Here is an 18,922-nt window from a genome sequence, read left to right on the forward strand (position 1 = left end):
GATGGAAGACGCTATATGCTGTAGCAAATATTATTTTCATCAAAGAAATCCACTATATAATTGCATGAAAAAAAAGACCCACTTGGTCTTGTTTACACATAATGAAAAGGAGAATTAATTCAGTCCAGACAGTTCCATAGGGCAGATACTAACAAACTGATCACTTGTTTGATTGAATTGACAAGACCAAACGGATCAAACAAATTATAGAATAGATTGGTCTACTTGGCCTATAAAGGAGTTTTATACTTAAAACGTTAGAAAAAATCAGGATCAGGATCGGCATCCATTTTACCTGCAAATCTTAATTCCTTCCTTAAAAGTAACAAATTCAGAGTCCGCCCGCCGATGCAGGGGACACGGGTTCGTGCCCCGGTCCGGGAGGATCTCACATGCCGCGGAGCGGCTGGGCCTGTGAGCCATGGCCGCTGAGCCTGAGCGTCCGGAGCCTGTGCTCCGCAACGGGAGAGGCCACAGCAGTGAGAGGCCCGCTTACCACAAAAAAAAAAAAAAAAAAAAAAAAAAAAACCAAATGGGATTTATTTTTAACTTTATGTTATTTATATTTCTTAGCAGAAACAGAAAAACATTGAACTTCATAACTATAGAATCCAGTATCCTTTATTGAGCACCTGTCATTTGCCAGGCACATGGCATGTGTATTTCTAAGTTTCACAGTGGGAACAGTGTTCCCATTTTACAGACGGGGAACAGAGTTTCAGAAAGCTTAACTCTCTAGCCTGAGATCCAGTCGCAGATTGGAGACTGAGCCTCATTTGACCGTGCATTCCGCTTGATTTCAAAGCCTGTGCTGTTTTCTGCCCCCTTAACACCAGCAAGAAGGAAGGCAGCCTTGTCTACCCCTGGACAAGTCAAGGGCCTTGTAATCTCAGCTCTAGGTTTCTGTTTCCTCATTTTCAAAGGACCTAATTTCCTTCCAGATCTAAAATTCTGTGAACTTTTATGAACTAATGTAACAGAAACCAGAAAACAAGATAGGAATCTTGATTCTGGGTTTTTTTTTTCCCCTCATATGCAAATACCATTCCTCAAGTGAAACAGATTGTCACAGCAAATATGTTGAGCCTTGAGTGTAATGAAGCTCATTTGTCAGTGTCTGGGGCCCCCTGACTTTATAAAAGTTAAACAGGGACACATTTCAGAAATGCACTTCTGAACTGAAGAAAATGCCTATGTTTCCTGTTGCCAAAGGTGTTTTTTTTTTTTTTTTTCGGTTGCTTGAGAAAATAATAGAGAGAAGCTGATGTGAGGACATGGGCGTTTTGTTTGACGGGGAGCTTTTGCAAACCGCACATTCCTTTTCTGTTGTTGCTCACACGTCATTTTAATATGAAAGGGCACCTGTCTTTTGTCTCAGGACACATTTACCTTTCAGCGTTTCAGATGGTGAAATGGGAGGTACCCGAAAAAGTTATTTTTGTTTCCTGGGTTTTGGGAATCCATTCAATACCTGATGTTTTCTTTAGACTTTATTATGCCTTCTGCTGGGTAAATGTCATGGAAATGCACTGAGTGACTCTTAATCCTTTTCTTTAACCAAAATTGAAAGAGGCAGCAGTTCTCATAATAAATCAGTTTCTTGACTGTTTCAAGAAAAAAACCTTGATGAGAGTTTTCATTTTCCCAGGATACTTAATTAGAATACTAGAATACTATTTAAATAATACCTGTGAATACACACACACACACACACACACACACACACACACACACGGGCCAGTGTGCATATAAAACTGTTTCTAACATGAACCCCAAATGAGGAGTTAAAAAGAGTGTTTTCGAACAAAAATTAACAAACCCTCTTTTTTTGGTATGTTCTCTTTTTAATCTTTACAGGACTCTTTCACTTTAGAATAGGAGGGCTTGCTATTAGTTTCAGTTAACATTTTTCTTTTTCAGAGGTTTCATAGTTTAGTTCAGGTTTTATAAAGACCTGAAAGAGGACAGATTGTGCTGAAAAATGGTCAAAAGGTGGAAGTGGCTTACGGGTTTTTCATGGGACATAGAGACCTTCGCTTCAGAATTGAAAGTCTAAAAGTTAATAACTACACTCCACGGTGAGTGTAGTGTTAAGCTACCAGCTACCCAGCTCAGGTCCTTTGATTTTTTCCTATACATTAGCAACTTGATGTCTCGACTTAATCACTTACTAAGACTTATTGGTAAGGACATATACCACACCATTCCCTATCATTTTTTTATTTCACAGGATTAATATAAGAAACAAAAATCAAAGGTGATCTGATGGTGGAGCCAAAACTTCTGATTATTTTGAAAAATATTTAAATACATTTTCAAAGACTTTGCTACTGAGGATTCTAAGTGTAATTGTGGGTTAGACCGAACAAACAAACAAAAAAGGTGGGCATGCTTTTTTTATTTTTAGCTTATTTCTAGTGAAAACAGTGTTGAATAACACATTTGCAGAATTCTAATTCAAATGAGTTTAAGGACCATTCACTATTCCTGAAGAAATCACTGGAAATAGTGTTTACTGTCACCCCCATTCAGCCTGATACAGAGCAGCTGTGCACAATAGCCGCCCAGACCCTGGGAGATGCTTGACTACTATTAGTGTCCAAGCCAGCTCTTTCCATAGGAAAATGTTCATGGAAAATTCACCTACCGTTCTGTCCTCACCACTGACTTTTTTAACTTTAAAGTGAGCTTTCTGTTTTCTAGCAAGATTTAAAGGAAAGAAGGGGGGATGGAGGAAGGATTCTGTCTGTTCTTTATTATATCCTTTCAGGGCTCATTTATACATATTACAGTGTATCTTACAAACTTATTTATCATCTTAATTAGTTTTTACTCACATCATGAAGTTAGTGTCTCTTATCTTAATTTGTTTATAAGATTGTACCCTTTAAATAGCTTCAAAGCACAAGCATAAAATATAATGTTCAGTTTTAACATAATGTAGTAGCCACTAGCATTGTTCTTGTATCCACTTCTAAAACTTAACTAGTCCAATGAGAGAATTTATTGACTTTTTTTAATGAAATGCTAGGCACTAGGTGGATATAATGGAAACCGAGGTCCCTCTTGAGGGAGGGGCAGAAGCCTGCTCTCTGCCTGGTCCAAGCAGCCATCTCATCTCCATAGAGAGGAGCCACCCCTATAGCTCAGCCTCTAGCTGTGAAGAGAGATCTGAAGATCTTATTTTCTTTTTTCCCCTCTTCTTTCTTCTGAGTATGGAGAGAGAATACCCAAACTCTGGTTTTATTCGTGAGGAAATGGGGGCAAGAAATATTATACAAGAAATATTTGGGGATATTAAAAAGAAAGCATATATTTTTGTAAGAAAAGCTTCAAGGAAAACTCATCGATCACTCAGATAATTAAGTTTATTATTTTCTGATATAGGTCCTCCCTCCCCCCACCCCCTAGATGAGAATGTGTTCATTCTTTTTTACGTGCCTTCATTCATCACTTAGCCCCTAATGGTTTATAAGCTTATATATCATTTTCACTGGTTTTACTCATGAAGTAGGGACGTATCTGCATCTTGCATTTTGGAGGCACTTACTGTACCTGATTTCACCTCGCAGAATACTTTTCAGGTTCTGCACTGAGTTTCCTGCTGCACGTTTGTGGGCCCACAGAAATCCTCGCCATAGTTGTTGCTTTCTCTGCCTCTCCGCCTTTAAGACATCCACCTTAGAAATGATGCCAAACATCTGAGCTCCTCTTTTCTGATCCTTCCTTCCTTATGTCCTCCTCAGACTAAGTAGAATTAATCGCAGCTCATCACTGAGCACGGTGGCCATGGTAACACAACCGTATTGAAAGGGTGGGTTGGAGTGGAGTAGGGCAGGGTCGGGCTCCATCACTGTAGAATCAGTGCTCTTTTGGTTAGCGGGTAAAGTGTATAGAGACGTTCCTGACCCTTCACCCTCATAGCGAAGGCCTTACTCATTATTGTGCTTTTATAATGAGCAGAGGAGATCCCGAAGGCTTTTAAAACCCTGACTGAATTGGGTGAGCCTTTTCAGAGAATCCCTGATTTCTCCTTGTCCAGAACTCTCTATTTAAAGCATCGGACATGAACTATCACGTGTATTCATTACCAAGAGGACAGTTAGAATTTTAATCGAGGAGCCTGAGTTAAGAATAAGTGATTATCTTATAGCCAAAATATTCCCTCACCCACCCATCCCAAACGAACACGGTGTGTTATATATATCCTGATTAAGTTAACATAATCAGGAAGCCTGACAAAAGCTGAGGTGCCCATCCCTTACATCAAGAGTCGGCCAGCCTTCTATAGTAAATGGTTTAGGTATTGCAGGCCATGCATTCTCTATTGCAGTGTTCAGTGCCTCCATCCCTGGAAAGCAAGCCGTAAACAATATGCAAACAAATGAGTGTGGCTGTGTTCCAATAAAGACTTATTTATGGCCACTAAAATTTGAATTTCATGAAAAGTATATACTTTTCACATGCCACGAGAGAGCCCTCTTTTGGGTTTCTTTTCTTTTTCAACCATTTAAAAGTGTGAAAACTACTCTTAGCTTGCAGCTTGCACAGAAAACAAACCACAGACTAGATTTGGCCTGGGGGCCACAGTTTACCACCCCTGCTATAGATTTTCAAGTGAAAAGGGCACAACTACCGTTATTAAACAGCCCAAGTGAAAGTAAAAGTATGTCCATTATAATTTGGAAGAAGAATGTGGAGAATATTAAATGCCGAAATTGGATGTACAAGGAAATTCAGAGAACCCCTGAGACAACAGGACGTCCCTACGGTGGCCATACCAGCCTCCATCATCCTTCTTGAGGTGAGACTGAAGCCCTGTCTCCTTCTATTGCCTCTCTTTACTTCCGGGCCCATCCCAGTTATGGAGCCCCTTCCTGCCTCTCCATCTGCAATGCCAAGGTGAGGGTCCAGCAGCTTTTCTAACCCCAGTCATACTCAGATGACACTTCCCCGCCAAGATAGAAACAGACGTCCTCCTAACACACAACTGAACAATGCTTTTCCCCAATTAAGAAAATCTTTTATTTTTTCCTTCTTAGGCCTATGCTCTCTGTGGCTGGTTCCTTAGTAACACAGGAGATAACTAGGAGATACCTGTTGGTGACAAGGAGTCAACTGGCTGAGCTCAGTGCCCCAAAGATGGATGTGTTTTTGAAGATATGATTTATATCAAGCTCAGCTTATTAAAACCCATGCTCATGTTGTAAATTTCAAGAAAAAAAACCATATGGTGATGACATGTAAATAAAAGCATTTTAACAGTTGCCATGGATATACTGTATGGTGGATTGCCATTGTTTTTAAGTTAGGGGTTTTGCTGATTTTTTAAAATTTCTGTTGAATTCTGATCAGTAGGCACCTGTAAATGCAGATTTTTGTCTCCATAGGACATCCAGAATGAGTCGGAAGTTGAGGTTTTGGATTAATCCAGTCAGTAGGCATCTACCTGACAGGAGCCCTCTCAGAGTAACCTGGAGCTTTCTGTGGGCCACAGTTAATGCGTCTGTATTTCTAGATTTAACTGGGCTGTACTGTTCCCTCACTGCTGTGAAAGGGCCACTTGATCCTAAAAGGACCCCTATGGTTAACATTTATTTAACAGTTGAACAAAAACTGCTGGGTCTGGTTCAGTCTAGTTTTCCCATCACCTGTACTTCTCATTCACAGGGCTTAGTAGTTTCCTGTGTACACGCCTTTGTGTGAGCATGTCTGTGTGTGCTGCAGTTTTATTAATTTATTCAAACACTGTTTGAGACATGCTTTTAAGCTCTGAGGATAGTAGAGGCGTGATTCTTCATCTCTGCGTATTCAGAAACTGGTAGAGGGGAAAGACATCTAGACAAAACCTGTATGATCTATTGTGGTAGGCGACTTAATAGAAATAGGAGTTGAATAATTTGAAAGTACCTAAGAAGGTGGAATCAATGTTGTCTAAGGATGTGACAGAGTTTAGATGGGGAAAGAATTATCCACTCCCCTAGAACACAGTGAAAAGCGCTGCATTTGGAACCAAACACATCTATTTACTGGCCTCAGGCAAGTTACCTTACTCCATTGAACCTCAGTTTTCTCATCTGTGAAGTGGATTTAACAAAAGTCACTTTGCAACTCTGTACATTGGGATCAGCAAACAGCTCCTTTCCCTGTCTTAGGCCCTTTCGCCAGACACCAAGTGTGGCTAAGCAGCATTTAGTTGACTATTGGATGGAAGCGGCAGAGGAGAGATCAGTTCTTGTGGGGTTGCATGAGGACAGCGCTTCCATTCTGAATGAGAGCCAGGAAAAAGCACACCTAGGTCAACTATTGTCCCATTCCCCCAGGGAGCTCTTTTGGACAATGGATAGCATATCTTTTCCCAGCAAAGCCTTTGCATATTTTACTGTCCTTACGAGTTGACTGAGGGATCTGGTCAAATTACGTACTTCTTCAGACTGTTTTTTACTGTGGGTTTCAACACTAGGACCAACTTGATGATTCCTTAGGGCTTGCCCTAATTCTTAAGTCACTGAAGAAGATGTTGAAACTTGCACTATTAAGGTACCTAGGATTCTTTCCCAGTAGACAAACAAACAGTAGATGTTTATAAATAATAAGTACTTAATACCTAATTTCTGGGGGTGGTAGAGTGCTTACCTTTTAATGAAATTTTGTGTGACTGATAAAAGGACATTGTACCCTAAAATAACCTTTAAACATCTAAGTGATACACTGTTTGGAGGAATATTGCAACAAAACATATAAATCACTACCCTTTATAGTTCTTTGTGAGTTTTAGCCCTGGAGTCAGTCAACCTAGGTAGAGCTCCCTAACACGCCTTTCCAGTCTACCATGGTGATTACGTCCAGTAGCAATCAGTCTATACCTTTTGATATTTTGACTGCAAAGTAACTTACCCATAACTGAGGATGCAAGTTTTAACTAACCTGCCCAGTGTCACAGCAAGAGAGACGAAATTGAACCGCCACCTGTCTGACCCAACACCAGCTGGTGGGGTGATTAGGTTTCCCAACCAAAGGATTACCAAATGGAAAATCCGTTGAGAACAGTCATTTCCCCAAATATCACGTTGGGATGGTTTTTCTGGAGAAATGATGGAGCACCAAAGTGTGTGTCCCCTTGTTTCTTCCAGGAGAGAAACCCTACAAGTGTACCTGGGAAGGCTGCACCTGGAAATTCGCTCGTTCGGATGAACTGACGAGGCATTACCGCAAACACACGGGAGTGAAGCCATTCAAGTGCGCAGACTGTGATCGCAGCTTTTCCCGGTCAGATCACTTGGCACTGCACCGCCGGAGGCATATGCTGGTGTGAGGAAGGCTACCTGTCCAGCTGAGTGTAAGAGCTGGATCTCTTAGCGGCACCCAATTCAGCAGGGCTGAATCCCCTTCACAGTGTTAACACAAAAGGGCATCACCATCCCACGATGTCTGAAAGCAGAGCAGGAAAAAGAAGTAGTAACACTTCTCCTTTCGGTCTGAAGGTAACCCCCATCATGACTACACGAGAAACAACTTCATGCTGGCCTGGGAGATCGGTGACACAAATGCTGAAGAGACAGGCATTGTTTTCCGTGCTGTGTCCTCTGCCATTTCAAGATGTTTGTAGTTTGTACATTTTCTGAGCTGTCGGACGTTTTGTTATTGATACTTTAAAGGTCATCTACCACAAATTGATGGCTAGAGCAAGACCTTGTAAATTTGAATTATTCTCCCATCATCCCACCCCTGAACCCGTTTTTACAAGTTTGAGTTACTGTCTAAGTAAGATAGAACCCACTTCCAATCTGTTACCAGCAAGCAGCCTGAAAGTAGAAAAGAAGAAGCTGTTGGAGAGGTTCCATTACCTGAAAAGAAAGGAGCGCTCAGGCAGCCCTTTGCAATAGTGATGGCAGCCACTAGATATCACCCGCAACTTGTCATTATGCCATCCATGCCCTGGAGAAAACCAACATTGATTCTTTCATTTGTTTGTTGTTGATCGTTTTTGTTTTGTTCTGCTTCTGTTTTGTTCATCTGTTCGAGCAGAGGGGCAGCGACATTTCAGTTGGAGTCTAGTCCTGGTGTCTGCCCTGGCATGGACGGGCACAGAGCTGTTCTGTAGTTGAATAGGAAGAGCCTGTCTAAAAAAACTACTGCCCCACTTCAAATTGCAGTGTTCTGTCACCTAGGCATCATCTCTTCCTGCCCCTAGTATTTGATTACAAGGAATCGGGGGGAGGGGGGAAACTTTCTTAGACACACTGGCACCAAGGTAAGAGGTGGGGCTGACCAGGCAGTCAGTGAACATGAAAAAATCAGACAAAGCAGAGATGGAAATAATGCGCCTCTTGAGGAGAAAAGCAATAACGAATAAAAGGACTTGCCTACAATAACTTCACTGAGGACTCATGTTACCAATTTTCATACTCACTAAAGGGATTGTAAAAAACACCCCAGCATTTTAGAGGTCTTGGTTACATTTGCAGCACTGAGGTAATCTTTCTGCTGTTTGTTGTCCTCCTTGGTTGAGTACCACAATTAAAGATTATGCTCCCCCTTTTCTTGTTTGAAAACAGTTATTTGGTGACTAGAAAGGCCACGGAGGCATAGCAGGGAATTAACTCTTGGGTGAATGGGTCAGTTCTTGGAACCAAGTCAGTGGGAAAGGAATGCTCCCCAGGGAAAGCCTGACACGGTGCTAGTTTCCTCCCTTGGAGAGCCAAGGATAAGTGACTCTCCAATAGGTTCTTGTCTACAGATTTCATTTTCTAAACTGTATTAGCACCCAGTGGTTCTGCAATGGCACCTGCAGGGGTATTGAACCCACTCATCCTGTGCTGAGGGTGAGAGGAAATTATAGTCCCGTCAGCCCCCAAAAATTATGAGCCCGTTTTGCAACTAGCAAAGTCTATAGTAAACAAAGCAATACATCACCAATGAGCATTCTTTCAGAAAAATTATCATATTTTTTCCCCACTAAAAGCTGGGTTTTTTCAGCTTTCTGTGGCTAAGGGGCTCGGTGAGGTTTTTTTTTTTTGTCGTTGTTGTTGTTGTTATTATTAAGATTTTTTTTTATAGCTTAGGTATAAGAAGTTGCCAGCATAGACCTTTGCAATATATTTTAATTACAAACACTTGATTTGGAGAATTGCACAAATCAACCTCACAATATTACTAGCTCATTTTTAAAGGTGTGAACATTCTGAAATAATTTCTGGTTCTAGAATTATCCTTTTTAGGATTATCTTCTAATTCAGATAATCTTATTTTGGTGAAGCAAAAACTATAAACATTGAAAAAGGATGATTTGTGTTGGATGGCATTAAAAGGATTTTTTTTTTTTTTTCATGTTCAAGCAACAGCATAATGATTTTCAGGTCAAATTCTACCTTCAAAAGTATGTGCTCTACATTTCCTGCCAGGTCTGAAAAATTCATTGGCAGTTTCCCTCCAACAAGGGCTGCAATTCTATGGATAAATAGCTTCTTTAGCTACGACAGTGTACTACCCACCAAGCACTGGGTTTTTGTGGGGTTTTTTACCAACTGGAAAGTTTTTTATCTGTACCGTATGCAACCCCTACTTCTCATTGCCTGTGACTATTTTGAATAGAAAGGCCAGTGTCGGTTACTGGCCAGTGGCAAAGAACACAGCATGACGAACACAGGGCATGGTGAACACAGCTGCGAAGCCCTCTATGCTAGTCCTGGAACCAAGTTGGCAGATAGTAGGTGAATCACTGAGGTGAAGGGCAGACTTGATTTGACTCTGCCTGCTCTCGTAAGAAGGGCCAATCCTGTTCTCTGCTGAGAGATCTTGAGAGCGTTACAGGTAGAAATGGTTTTTAGAATTCATAGAACTGACAGGCAGTGGGAGCCTCCTGAGTGACAGCTCGATTTAAATTTAGCACAGAACGAAATGAGCTGCTCCTCTGTAACAACATAGGAAAAATTCAGGGACGTGAGCTTGTCTGCTCACCCCCTGAAAGTGGCAACCCAACTGAGACAGTAATTTTACTGATAGAACCTGTCAGCATTATGCCATTTCCCCCCTTTGATGTATTGATACTTCTAAGGAGGGATCCAAGCACAAATAGTGAATGAGTTGCTGATCTAGTCGCAGGACTGAAATTTACCTGGGGCTTGTCTTGGGACACAACAAATTCTCCTTGGTGAATTTTCTACAAGTGTTTCCCTGTGGAAAAGAAGGTAGTTTGGGAGAGAAGGAATTACATTTTTAAGTAAGAATATCTTCAGGCATAGAAAAGCCTACTCTATTTTATCTTATGTCCATTCTAGACTCTTTTTAAAAGCACAGTAGATGATTAACAACAGAAAAGGAGTAGAATCCAAAGGACTTCTCAGTTGTTCTCTAACTAGAAGCATTCTTTGGTTTCAAATTTGAAGCTATTCAGTTTGCAGCTGGGCGTATGTGCATGTTTGGGAACTTAGACACAGGTAGCTGCAATGGCTTGAGAAGCTACAGTTGACCTGTCTCTGCATTTTAGAGATTGATTTCAAGGAAGTTAAGGTTATTTGAAAAGTTAAGAGGTACAGACTTTGAGGTTTCAATAGATTCCCTCCTTGTATCCTGATCTTAGGTTGTTTGGGAAAAGATTCACACTTCCACATCCACTTCCAGCCCCATCCCATCAATTGCGTGTGGACTTTGAGAAGCCTGCTTGATAACTTGTCTTAAGTTCTATTAAGGCATTTAGACTGAAATTGCTAATGGCTTTACCATAAAATTTATACTGTTGCCTGGCATTACTTTTACAAAACACTATAGGACATTTATTTTCAAAGGCAGTTGAATAACAATAACATAAACCACATTTTTTTTTAAAAAGAGCACTTTTTATTCACTTTAAAGTTTAAGTGGAAAATAGGAAGAGGAATGTCATGGGGGAAAAACTTGCAAAATGCTACAGTGTTTACAAATGCCAGTTCTAGATGATTGAAAAGGCCCTTCTCATAATGGTTGAAATTTGGAATAGCTTATACAAAGATTGTGTTCATTTTTATACAGTTGTTTTAACTTCAAATTGCTATTTGTGTTTTAAACATATAATTCTGCACTTTGAAATCAGTTCATCAGAATGATAACATGTATATGGATAAAGATGCAGTATTCCTTATTCTGTACTTTATTATACTTATCAAAGCTGCAATTGAATAAATCTGGTGAGGTGAGGCCTTCAAATGTATTAATACGCCTTTGTTACATTGTTACAACTGCTTAGAAATGTAGCCATGATGTTGTTATAAAGGTGTCTTAACATTTACGGTAAGGATTGACAGAATTTAAGCAGTGTTAAGAATACCAGCATTCATTATACGTTGAGTTACAATCTTTGTGTAAAGGATTGAACGTGAGATAACTCTTATGAATCATAATAGGCCCAGGAAGCCTTAATACACCTAGTCCATAATCCAATCTCAGATTTTGCTCCTTACTAATTAATGCCTATAAATTTAGGAGGTAAATGTATTCTGCAACTTCACTGATCAGGTCTCTGCCTTCCACTTTTCTGAGGTAGTGCACCTCATGAAAAAAATCTTTCAACTTGATTTGGTTTCGTTTAGAAAAGGGGTTTGGTGAGCCATGTGTCTTCCATATCGCATTTCTCCTTATCTCCACACTGCCTTCCACTTAACCTGTACAGGCCCCCCCCCCGACAGATGCACACCTGTGTACACACCTGTATATGCAGCAGCCAGGGGGCTAATAAATATCAACAGAGAACTTTTTTAAAAGAATGAATTTGTAATAATCCATGCTGTCTAGAAATGTAAGTTATTTACCTTACTAGGGAATCAGCTTATAATGGTATATATGACTTTGCCTGCATTTTATAGTTAAGAAGTGTACATAAAAGTTTAAAATGCTATATTTTCACAGTTTCATTATAGAATAATGTCTGTTTAGCAACCCATGTCCATTGGTACTTTAAATATGCTAAATACTGTGCAACTGCAATAGAAATACAGATTTGCGTAAGAAAATGAAACAGGAGGATACTGCATCTTAAAGAAATAGAGTGAAGATATTTTACTGTATTCGTGACATGTGTGATAGTGGAAAAAGTATTTTCAAACTCACAAATTTTACAGAGGTTGTAAATAGTTTGATGAAGTATGTTGGGAAAAAGAGCTTCTAGTTTTCATCACAATAAAAAAAAAAAAACTTGTTCAGATATGCCTTGTGTATCTTACACACGATTAGTGATATTGCCATGGGGACTCTGTTCTGCTCTGTCAGAGCACAGCCCTTGTGCTTCCTGACAAAACGGAGTGGCCACTTGTCTCGATTTAGCCAGGATGGTTTAGAACGCAATGAAGTCATTTTAAGTTGCAGCCAACTGATTCCAAACTCAAAATGTCTTTGCCTGAAAAGAGAAAAACAGCTGCAAAGGATTTTACTTGTGCTAAAATAGAAGCATCTAGCAATTATTCTCTTTTCTCAGTTACTTTCCTCCTCCATGAAGTAGTTCTCTATCAAAAGAAGCAAGCACCTTCTACAGGTGTTTATTCTTGTTGAATCCCAGAGGGAATACTTTTAGCAGTAGCTACCTGTTGACAAGATGAGTGCTATGGATATGGCCACATGTGAAATGAATCTGTGCTGGCAATAGGAATAAGCTAATGCCAATTTTCAGACATGAATTAAAAGCTGAAAGTGCCTGTCAATAAACATTATGACCAATGAGATATTCCTATACTTTTACACAGCAATAATTCTTCATCAGACTGGGTTTTTCCTCCACCTTTGCTAAACACATGCACACAGAGTAAATATATGCACACAGTAAATTGAATCTGTTCATATACCCCCTCAAAAATTATTTGGTGTGTTTTAAATATACCTAATCTTGTTTATGTTAGCATTTCTTAATTTAATCTTTCTTAACTACAGAATGTAAGAATGCAAGTCTGAACTTTATGATTATCTCCAATATATACTCTGGCACACGGCATTTATAATTTTGAGAGGAAAACTTCACTGTGATTTGCCCCAATCTTATGAAGCACTTGTGTGTGGCTCAAAAAGTTTTGCTCGGTTAAGAAAAGCCAGTTTATTTAGAACAAAACACTAGAGATATTTGTTTGTTTTCCTTTATTTTATTCACTGATATCAACTGCACAAATCCATCTTTACATTTCTTCATATCCTTTTCCCCTAATATTTCCTGTTATCATCTAAGAACCATTTTGGAGTGAATACTGACACAATCATTTCTCCCCAAAAAGCCTACAAAGGTATGACACATTTAGTAGGCCTAGTCTTTGACTAAGCTTTACAGTTAGTCCTGGAAATGACCAGATTTACATTCAGAACTTCACAATATTTTCCTGTCATTATTTCACTGCTAAAAGTGGAGTCATGAATAGAAATATATGAGTAGATGATATGAATAGACAAGAGCCCTGGAAATTCACCAGCCTTACCATCTCAGAGCACAAATCCACCCAAACAAGCTATCAGTAAAATCATATTCTTTCAGAGCCAAACATTTGGTAAGAGCAATTTTAAAAGTATAATTGTGATTAAACACTCAGGCTTTAGACAGTGAAGACCTCCACGATGGACAGTGTTCTCCAGAACCAGATCATAGGCCTAGAAAACCATCTCCCGTTTCTTCCTCTGCATTTCAGAAAAAAAGGGAAAGAAGGAAATATGCCAGGATAGGGTATAAAATAACCATTTAAGTGTCAAAGGAAAGCTGCTGGGTTCCATAATCTCACTGAAGGCAAGTCTTCTGACTGGGCTGTTTTCTGCAAGTTGTCTGAAAGAACTAAAAGAACTTGAAAGGTCAAAAGTTCAGCAAACCATGAAAATAATAGCTGTTCTTTAGTAAACCCTTACTACGTGCCAAGCACTATACCAGGCAATATTTAGACATGTTACCTCTGATCTGTACAACAGTACCAGATTTTATGGGTGGCTGAGTTGTCCACAAACAGAAATAGTGAGCGACAGAGTGGGAATGTGACATTACCTCTCTCTGGCTCTGAAGCCTGTATTCTTCCCAGTGCGCCACAGCACGTGTGTTCCCAGAAGCCACCCTTCCATATCTAACTCTTAAGTAGTTTTTTGTTGTTGTTGTTGTTGTTGTTTTGCGGTACGCGGGCCTCTCACTGTTGTGGTCTCTCCCGTTGCGGAGCGCAGGCTCAGCGGCCATGGCTCACGGGCCCAGCCGCTCCACGGCATGTGGGATCTTCCCGGACCGGGGCACGAACCCGTGTCCCCTGCATCGGCAGGTGGACTCTCAACCACTGCGCCGCCAGGGAAGCCCCTTAAGTAGTTTTATTATGAATGTGTATCATCTATTTTCCGAATAAGATATAGGGACATGATACAGCACGTGACTTAACCGTGGTACATAATATTTGAAATCAGCCTTCTCCTGGAAAGTCACACATGGAGGATTATTACAAACAAACAGCACCAGCCAGCTGTCTCCCTGAACTTGTCACTTGCCTCTTAAAATGTTTGGCCTGGAGATCCAAAATCATTAAAACTCTTCCCTACTTTGTAGCATTTTCGACAGAGCAGGTTTTCTCGATTCTGCATATTTCTTTCTAGGTTTACTAGAAGGCTTTCCACCTGTATAGACCTTCTAGAGTATGTTTAAGTTACATTTGAAATGTTCACCTCCATGGAGCTAGTCGTTAATAACAGAGCCCACTCTTGGCGGTGGTGAATGGGGAGACCATCTTGAACATTCAGATGATCAAGAAGAGAGAACGGACAATTCCTTTTCAGATTTCTCACCTAACAGGACCACCTTGGAATGTTTTCAGTAGCCTTATAAGTAATTTGTTTTTAGTATTGTTGTTAGGTTAATTGAATTTTACGTAGGAAGCTGTCCAACCTCAGAGAAATGACCCCGACCCCCCTTTTCTATGTAGAACAAGGTCTCTGACAGTATTGATTTATGGAAATACTAATGGACTTTTAGAAAACATTAAGAGAGTGTCATTTCTCATGGTATTTCTTTTTCTGAAAATGAATCTCCTGAATTATGATCGTTTTCCATGTTACTTGGCTGAGGGAAGAGATAAAACCTGTATAAGCAAATTCCCTTCCATGCTGACAGCAAGTGTTCCATGTGCACACAACCCACTGCAGAAAGGGGCTTTCTCCTCAGTGAATTGGGTTTCACAAGCAATAATTTCTCAACAACAAAAACCACAACTCTAAGTGAGTTGAAAAGAGGTGAATAGTGAAAATAGTCACATCGGTACTTTTTCTTTCTGGATTACTTCTCTAGAAATTTTAAATGTTTGAGGCAACAGTCTGCCCTTTGGGCAAAGCAAGAACCAATGAATGGACTCCTTGTATGAATTATTATATCTTGCTTTTTCCAAGTAAGGGTGAAGAGGAGGGTAGAATTTGGGTCAAATTCTAGTCAAAATGCTCAAGTAATCAAAAAGTAGGGTATTTTAGGGATATACCAACATCTTCCCTTTCTGCTAATTTCATACTCCTAAGCTATAGCATAAAACATTATAGGAAATGCTTTTGTCCTACTTGTGTTTGCCCCGCTAGTTTTTCCATAACAGAATTTTGTAATTACATCCAGACTACAGGGTATATTTCGTCCCTCAGACTTGATTACATTGGATGGGTATTGTTGAACTGGGGCACTGGTGCCTATATTCAAGGCTCTTTCCTATCAACTTGTCTGTCCACACTTTGTTGTGTTTAAAACTTCATTTTAAATAATTACCATCACCGCCCCCGACCCATGGAATGGTGGCTGTATTGTTTTGTTCATGTCTGTGTGGGACACATTGCATCACGTGGCAAACCAGCTCCCCGTGGATGTGAGATAACTACTTACAAAACCAGCTTGAAAACATCGTCTTCTGTATTATGTCATCCTGTATCATAATGCAATTATGTGTATCATAACATGCTCATTTAAAAAAAAAAAAGAGAGAGAGAAACCAGCAAATTCATGTTTGTCCATAGAAGAATGTACTCAGAACTTTGTGTTGTGAAACGATGAGAACAGACCACGTTTAAGATACCCACCTGCCACTTAAAATGACTTAGTTATAATTAGTAGTAGTCTAGACGTTGCTCTTGGTGTGTGGGATTCAATTCAAACGTCATCTTCTTTTGAATAAATCTCTTGGTGGTATTTGAAAAAACACATGAGAATAAAGAAAAATATCATCTTTGACCAAATCAAGCAGGCATCTTTTTCCTTTTCCTTGACACTTAGCTCATTATACATGGTGATTGGATTACAAGAGCTGTGTAAAAATACAAAAAACATCCTTTCGTTTACAAAACAGTTATTCTAGGCTTGAAGCCTCTGAACAGCAAATTGAATAGATGTGCTGCGTCTGATTCACTTTACAGGTGTAATTTTACAAAAGGCTCCTGGGTCTCTGACCCCAGAGAGTTAGAATGCCCAGAGGAGGTCCTCCCGAATTAAAGGATAAACCCGCCGCCCCCCCCCCAATAATGCTGGGAAGCAAATGTGTTAATTTCTTAAATCTTCATTTAGTTTTCTGTTCAGAGTTTTAATTGCAAATGAATTTATTTCTCCAGCTTATCTAAAGATCTAATTTCCCAATAGTTTCCTCTGCATTTATATACTCTGTAGTGTTTAGGCAACCCCTGTTATAAGTTTATTAATATTATGTAAGTGTTGTTCTTGTATTTATGTATAGTGTATGTATTGTAAATATACTCAGAGCTTTTTTCCTTTTACTGTAAAATGGTGATTTTTTTTTTTTTTTTTTTTTTTTTTTTTTGCCCTATGATAACGTAAAGGGAGACCCTCCTAATGAGATTCTCTCAGAGGATGATTATTCCAGTCTATTCTCAGAGATGTAAATGAACAAGTGTTATCGTTTTTAATGGTGTCTCAGACATATTCTGTTGGTGCATTGCTTTTCTGTATTCAACTTTCCTATGAATTGAGCTGTGAACCGAAATAGAGTTTAAACCTTTAACTGTATGCATTTGTATAATTATCTGAATGAAGGCATGAAGGTTAAATAAAGCATTTTGTATGGAACGAAACTCCCTAATTATTACTAAGGCTGATCCAGACACTTTGGAAATCATAGTTATTAACCATTCTAATTAAACCTTTGTTATGAAAAGTTTTACCATTTGTGTATAGTAATTTAAAACACAGAACAAGATAGCCTCTATACTAAAAAATGGACAGGGTTTTATTTCATAACACCCAGGACCTAAAGAGGGATTCCTAACAATATTTTAATGAATGTAAAACTAAAAAGTGGTCCAGAAATATGAAGTGATACGAAAAAGAGATATTTTTCAGAACCTAAAATTAAATCTGTATAATTTAATGAATTATAATATTTTTCAGACTTTGTGGCTCATTTAAGTGTAGAATGATCCATTTAACACACGCCAACGCTAGTTTATTTCTGTAAATTTTTTAAGAAAACAATTATAAGGGTTTTGAAAATAAGACCATTAATGAGTAGACTATCTTTTAAATAATTGCTAAAAAAGCACTTGAAAAATCTAAGTACAGTAAGTCCCCTACATACGAACGAGTTCCGTTCCAAGAGCACGTTCATAAATCTAATTTGTTCTTGAGTCCAACAAAGTTAGCCTAGGTACCCAACTAACACAATCAGCTATATAGTACTGTACTGTAATAGATTTATAATATTTTTCACACAATACCAAACAAACACAAAAAATAGAACATTTTTAATCTTACAGTACAGTACCCTGAAAAGTACAGTAGTACCAGCTATATCGCCTCCGCTTTCACCCATGCTTCCAGACATCCTGGGTTTGGAATAAAGACACTGTACTACTGTACTCTATACAGTACTGTACAATAAAGTACACAAAAGCACAACCACTTGTAGAGAACGCACACACGTGACAACGTACGCCAGACACGGTGATTCGACATGCGAACGCGTGTTCGCATCTTTGAAAGTTCACAACTTAAAGGTTCATATGTAGGGGGCTTACTGTATCCTCCTGTTAGTGTCCTTCAATTGGAGACCTACTAGAAGAATCCATTCAACAATGAGAATGGTAGTAAATGCTACTAACAATTATATAAGAAGATGATAAGTAAAACAATATTTGAGTACTTCCTAGATACCAGGCAGTGTTCTAAGTATTATATTTGCTCCCTTTATTCATTACAAAAATCCTGAGTTAGGTTCTGTTATTATCCTAATTTTACAGAGGTAAAAGTAAGGTAATGAGTTCAGGCAACTTTCCCAGTCAGTCTGGTTCCAGGATTGGTGTCTTAGGCTACTGAAGGGTTACAAGTTAAGGGGATGGAGAAAGGATGGAAGGTGGAGAGCAGGGGGTCCAGGTGATAGAGAGAATAAGTAGTGATGAATATCACAGAAATGTTCGACAAATACCTTTGATTATGTATGTACAAATAAATAAAAATAAATCCAATAAATGCTATTCTTCATACTTGGCAAACCGTAGTGTAGTTTAATAACTCATAAAAATCAGAGATTGAAATTGATTTTGACTCACTTTATTCCTGACTCAAATCCATTTGTAAATGAACTTTGAGTTCTGTGAAATCACTGGGTTCCACTCAGGGACGCTGTGCAAGGAGAGCCATGAGGGCTGCACATCACTCTCCACTCCATCCAGGCCGCTCCTTCCATGTAGGTTGGAAGCTCAGTTCACTGTATATTTGACTTTTCCAAGCCTGGTTGCTTTGAGCATCTGAAGGGGTCCTAAGAGAATGATTCCTCTCCCAGGGCGAGCTTCCTTGGCACTTTCATGGTGATCACAACACCAACTCTACAGAAGAAATCACTCACTAAATGATGATAAGATTCTTTGACAATTGAGGCAACAAACTGTAAGTATATTTTTTTACTAAACTATTTATGAACATTTTAGTCGTGCCATTTTAGAAATAATCCATTCAGGCAAAAGCCAATAAATT

The 18,922-nt window shown here is 39.2% G+C and overlaps 1 protein-coding gene across 5 annotated transcripts in view; it reads left to right on the forward strand.

Annotated features, from left to right (window-relative positions):
• The window catches only part of KLF12 (KLF transcription factor 12), a 448,910-nt gene extending 430,282 nt beyond the window's left edge, over positions 1–18,628 (forward strand). For 3 of the 5 annotated variants that reach the window (XM_022577047.3, XM_089899449.1, XM_022577046.3), the window contains one exon: positions 7,134–18,628. In XM_022577047.3, the coding sequence (XP_022432755.1) occupies positions 7,134–7,315 (182 nt within the window). In that variant the 3' untranslated portion in view covers positions 7,316–18,628. The remainder of the gene's footprint in view (positions 1–7,133) is intronic. The other 2 variants (XM_022577039.3, XM_022577040.2) reach the window with 1 other exon arrangement.
• The last annotated feature ends 294 nt before the right edge of the window (positions 18,629–18,922 follow it).

This window comes from Delphinapterus leucas, chromosome 18, assembly GCF_059928025.1.
Source record: "Delphinapterus leucas isolate spDelLeu-1000000601 "Yukka" chromosome 18, BTC_Dleu_Yukka2, whole genome shotgun sequence".
In the NCBI taxonomy this organism is placed as follows: Eukaryota; Metazoa; Chordata; class Mammalia; order Artiodactyla; family Monodontidae; genus Delphinapterus; species Delphinapterus leucas.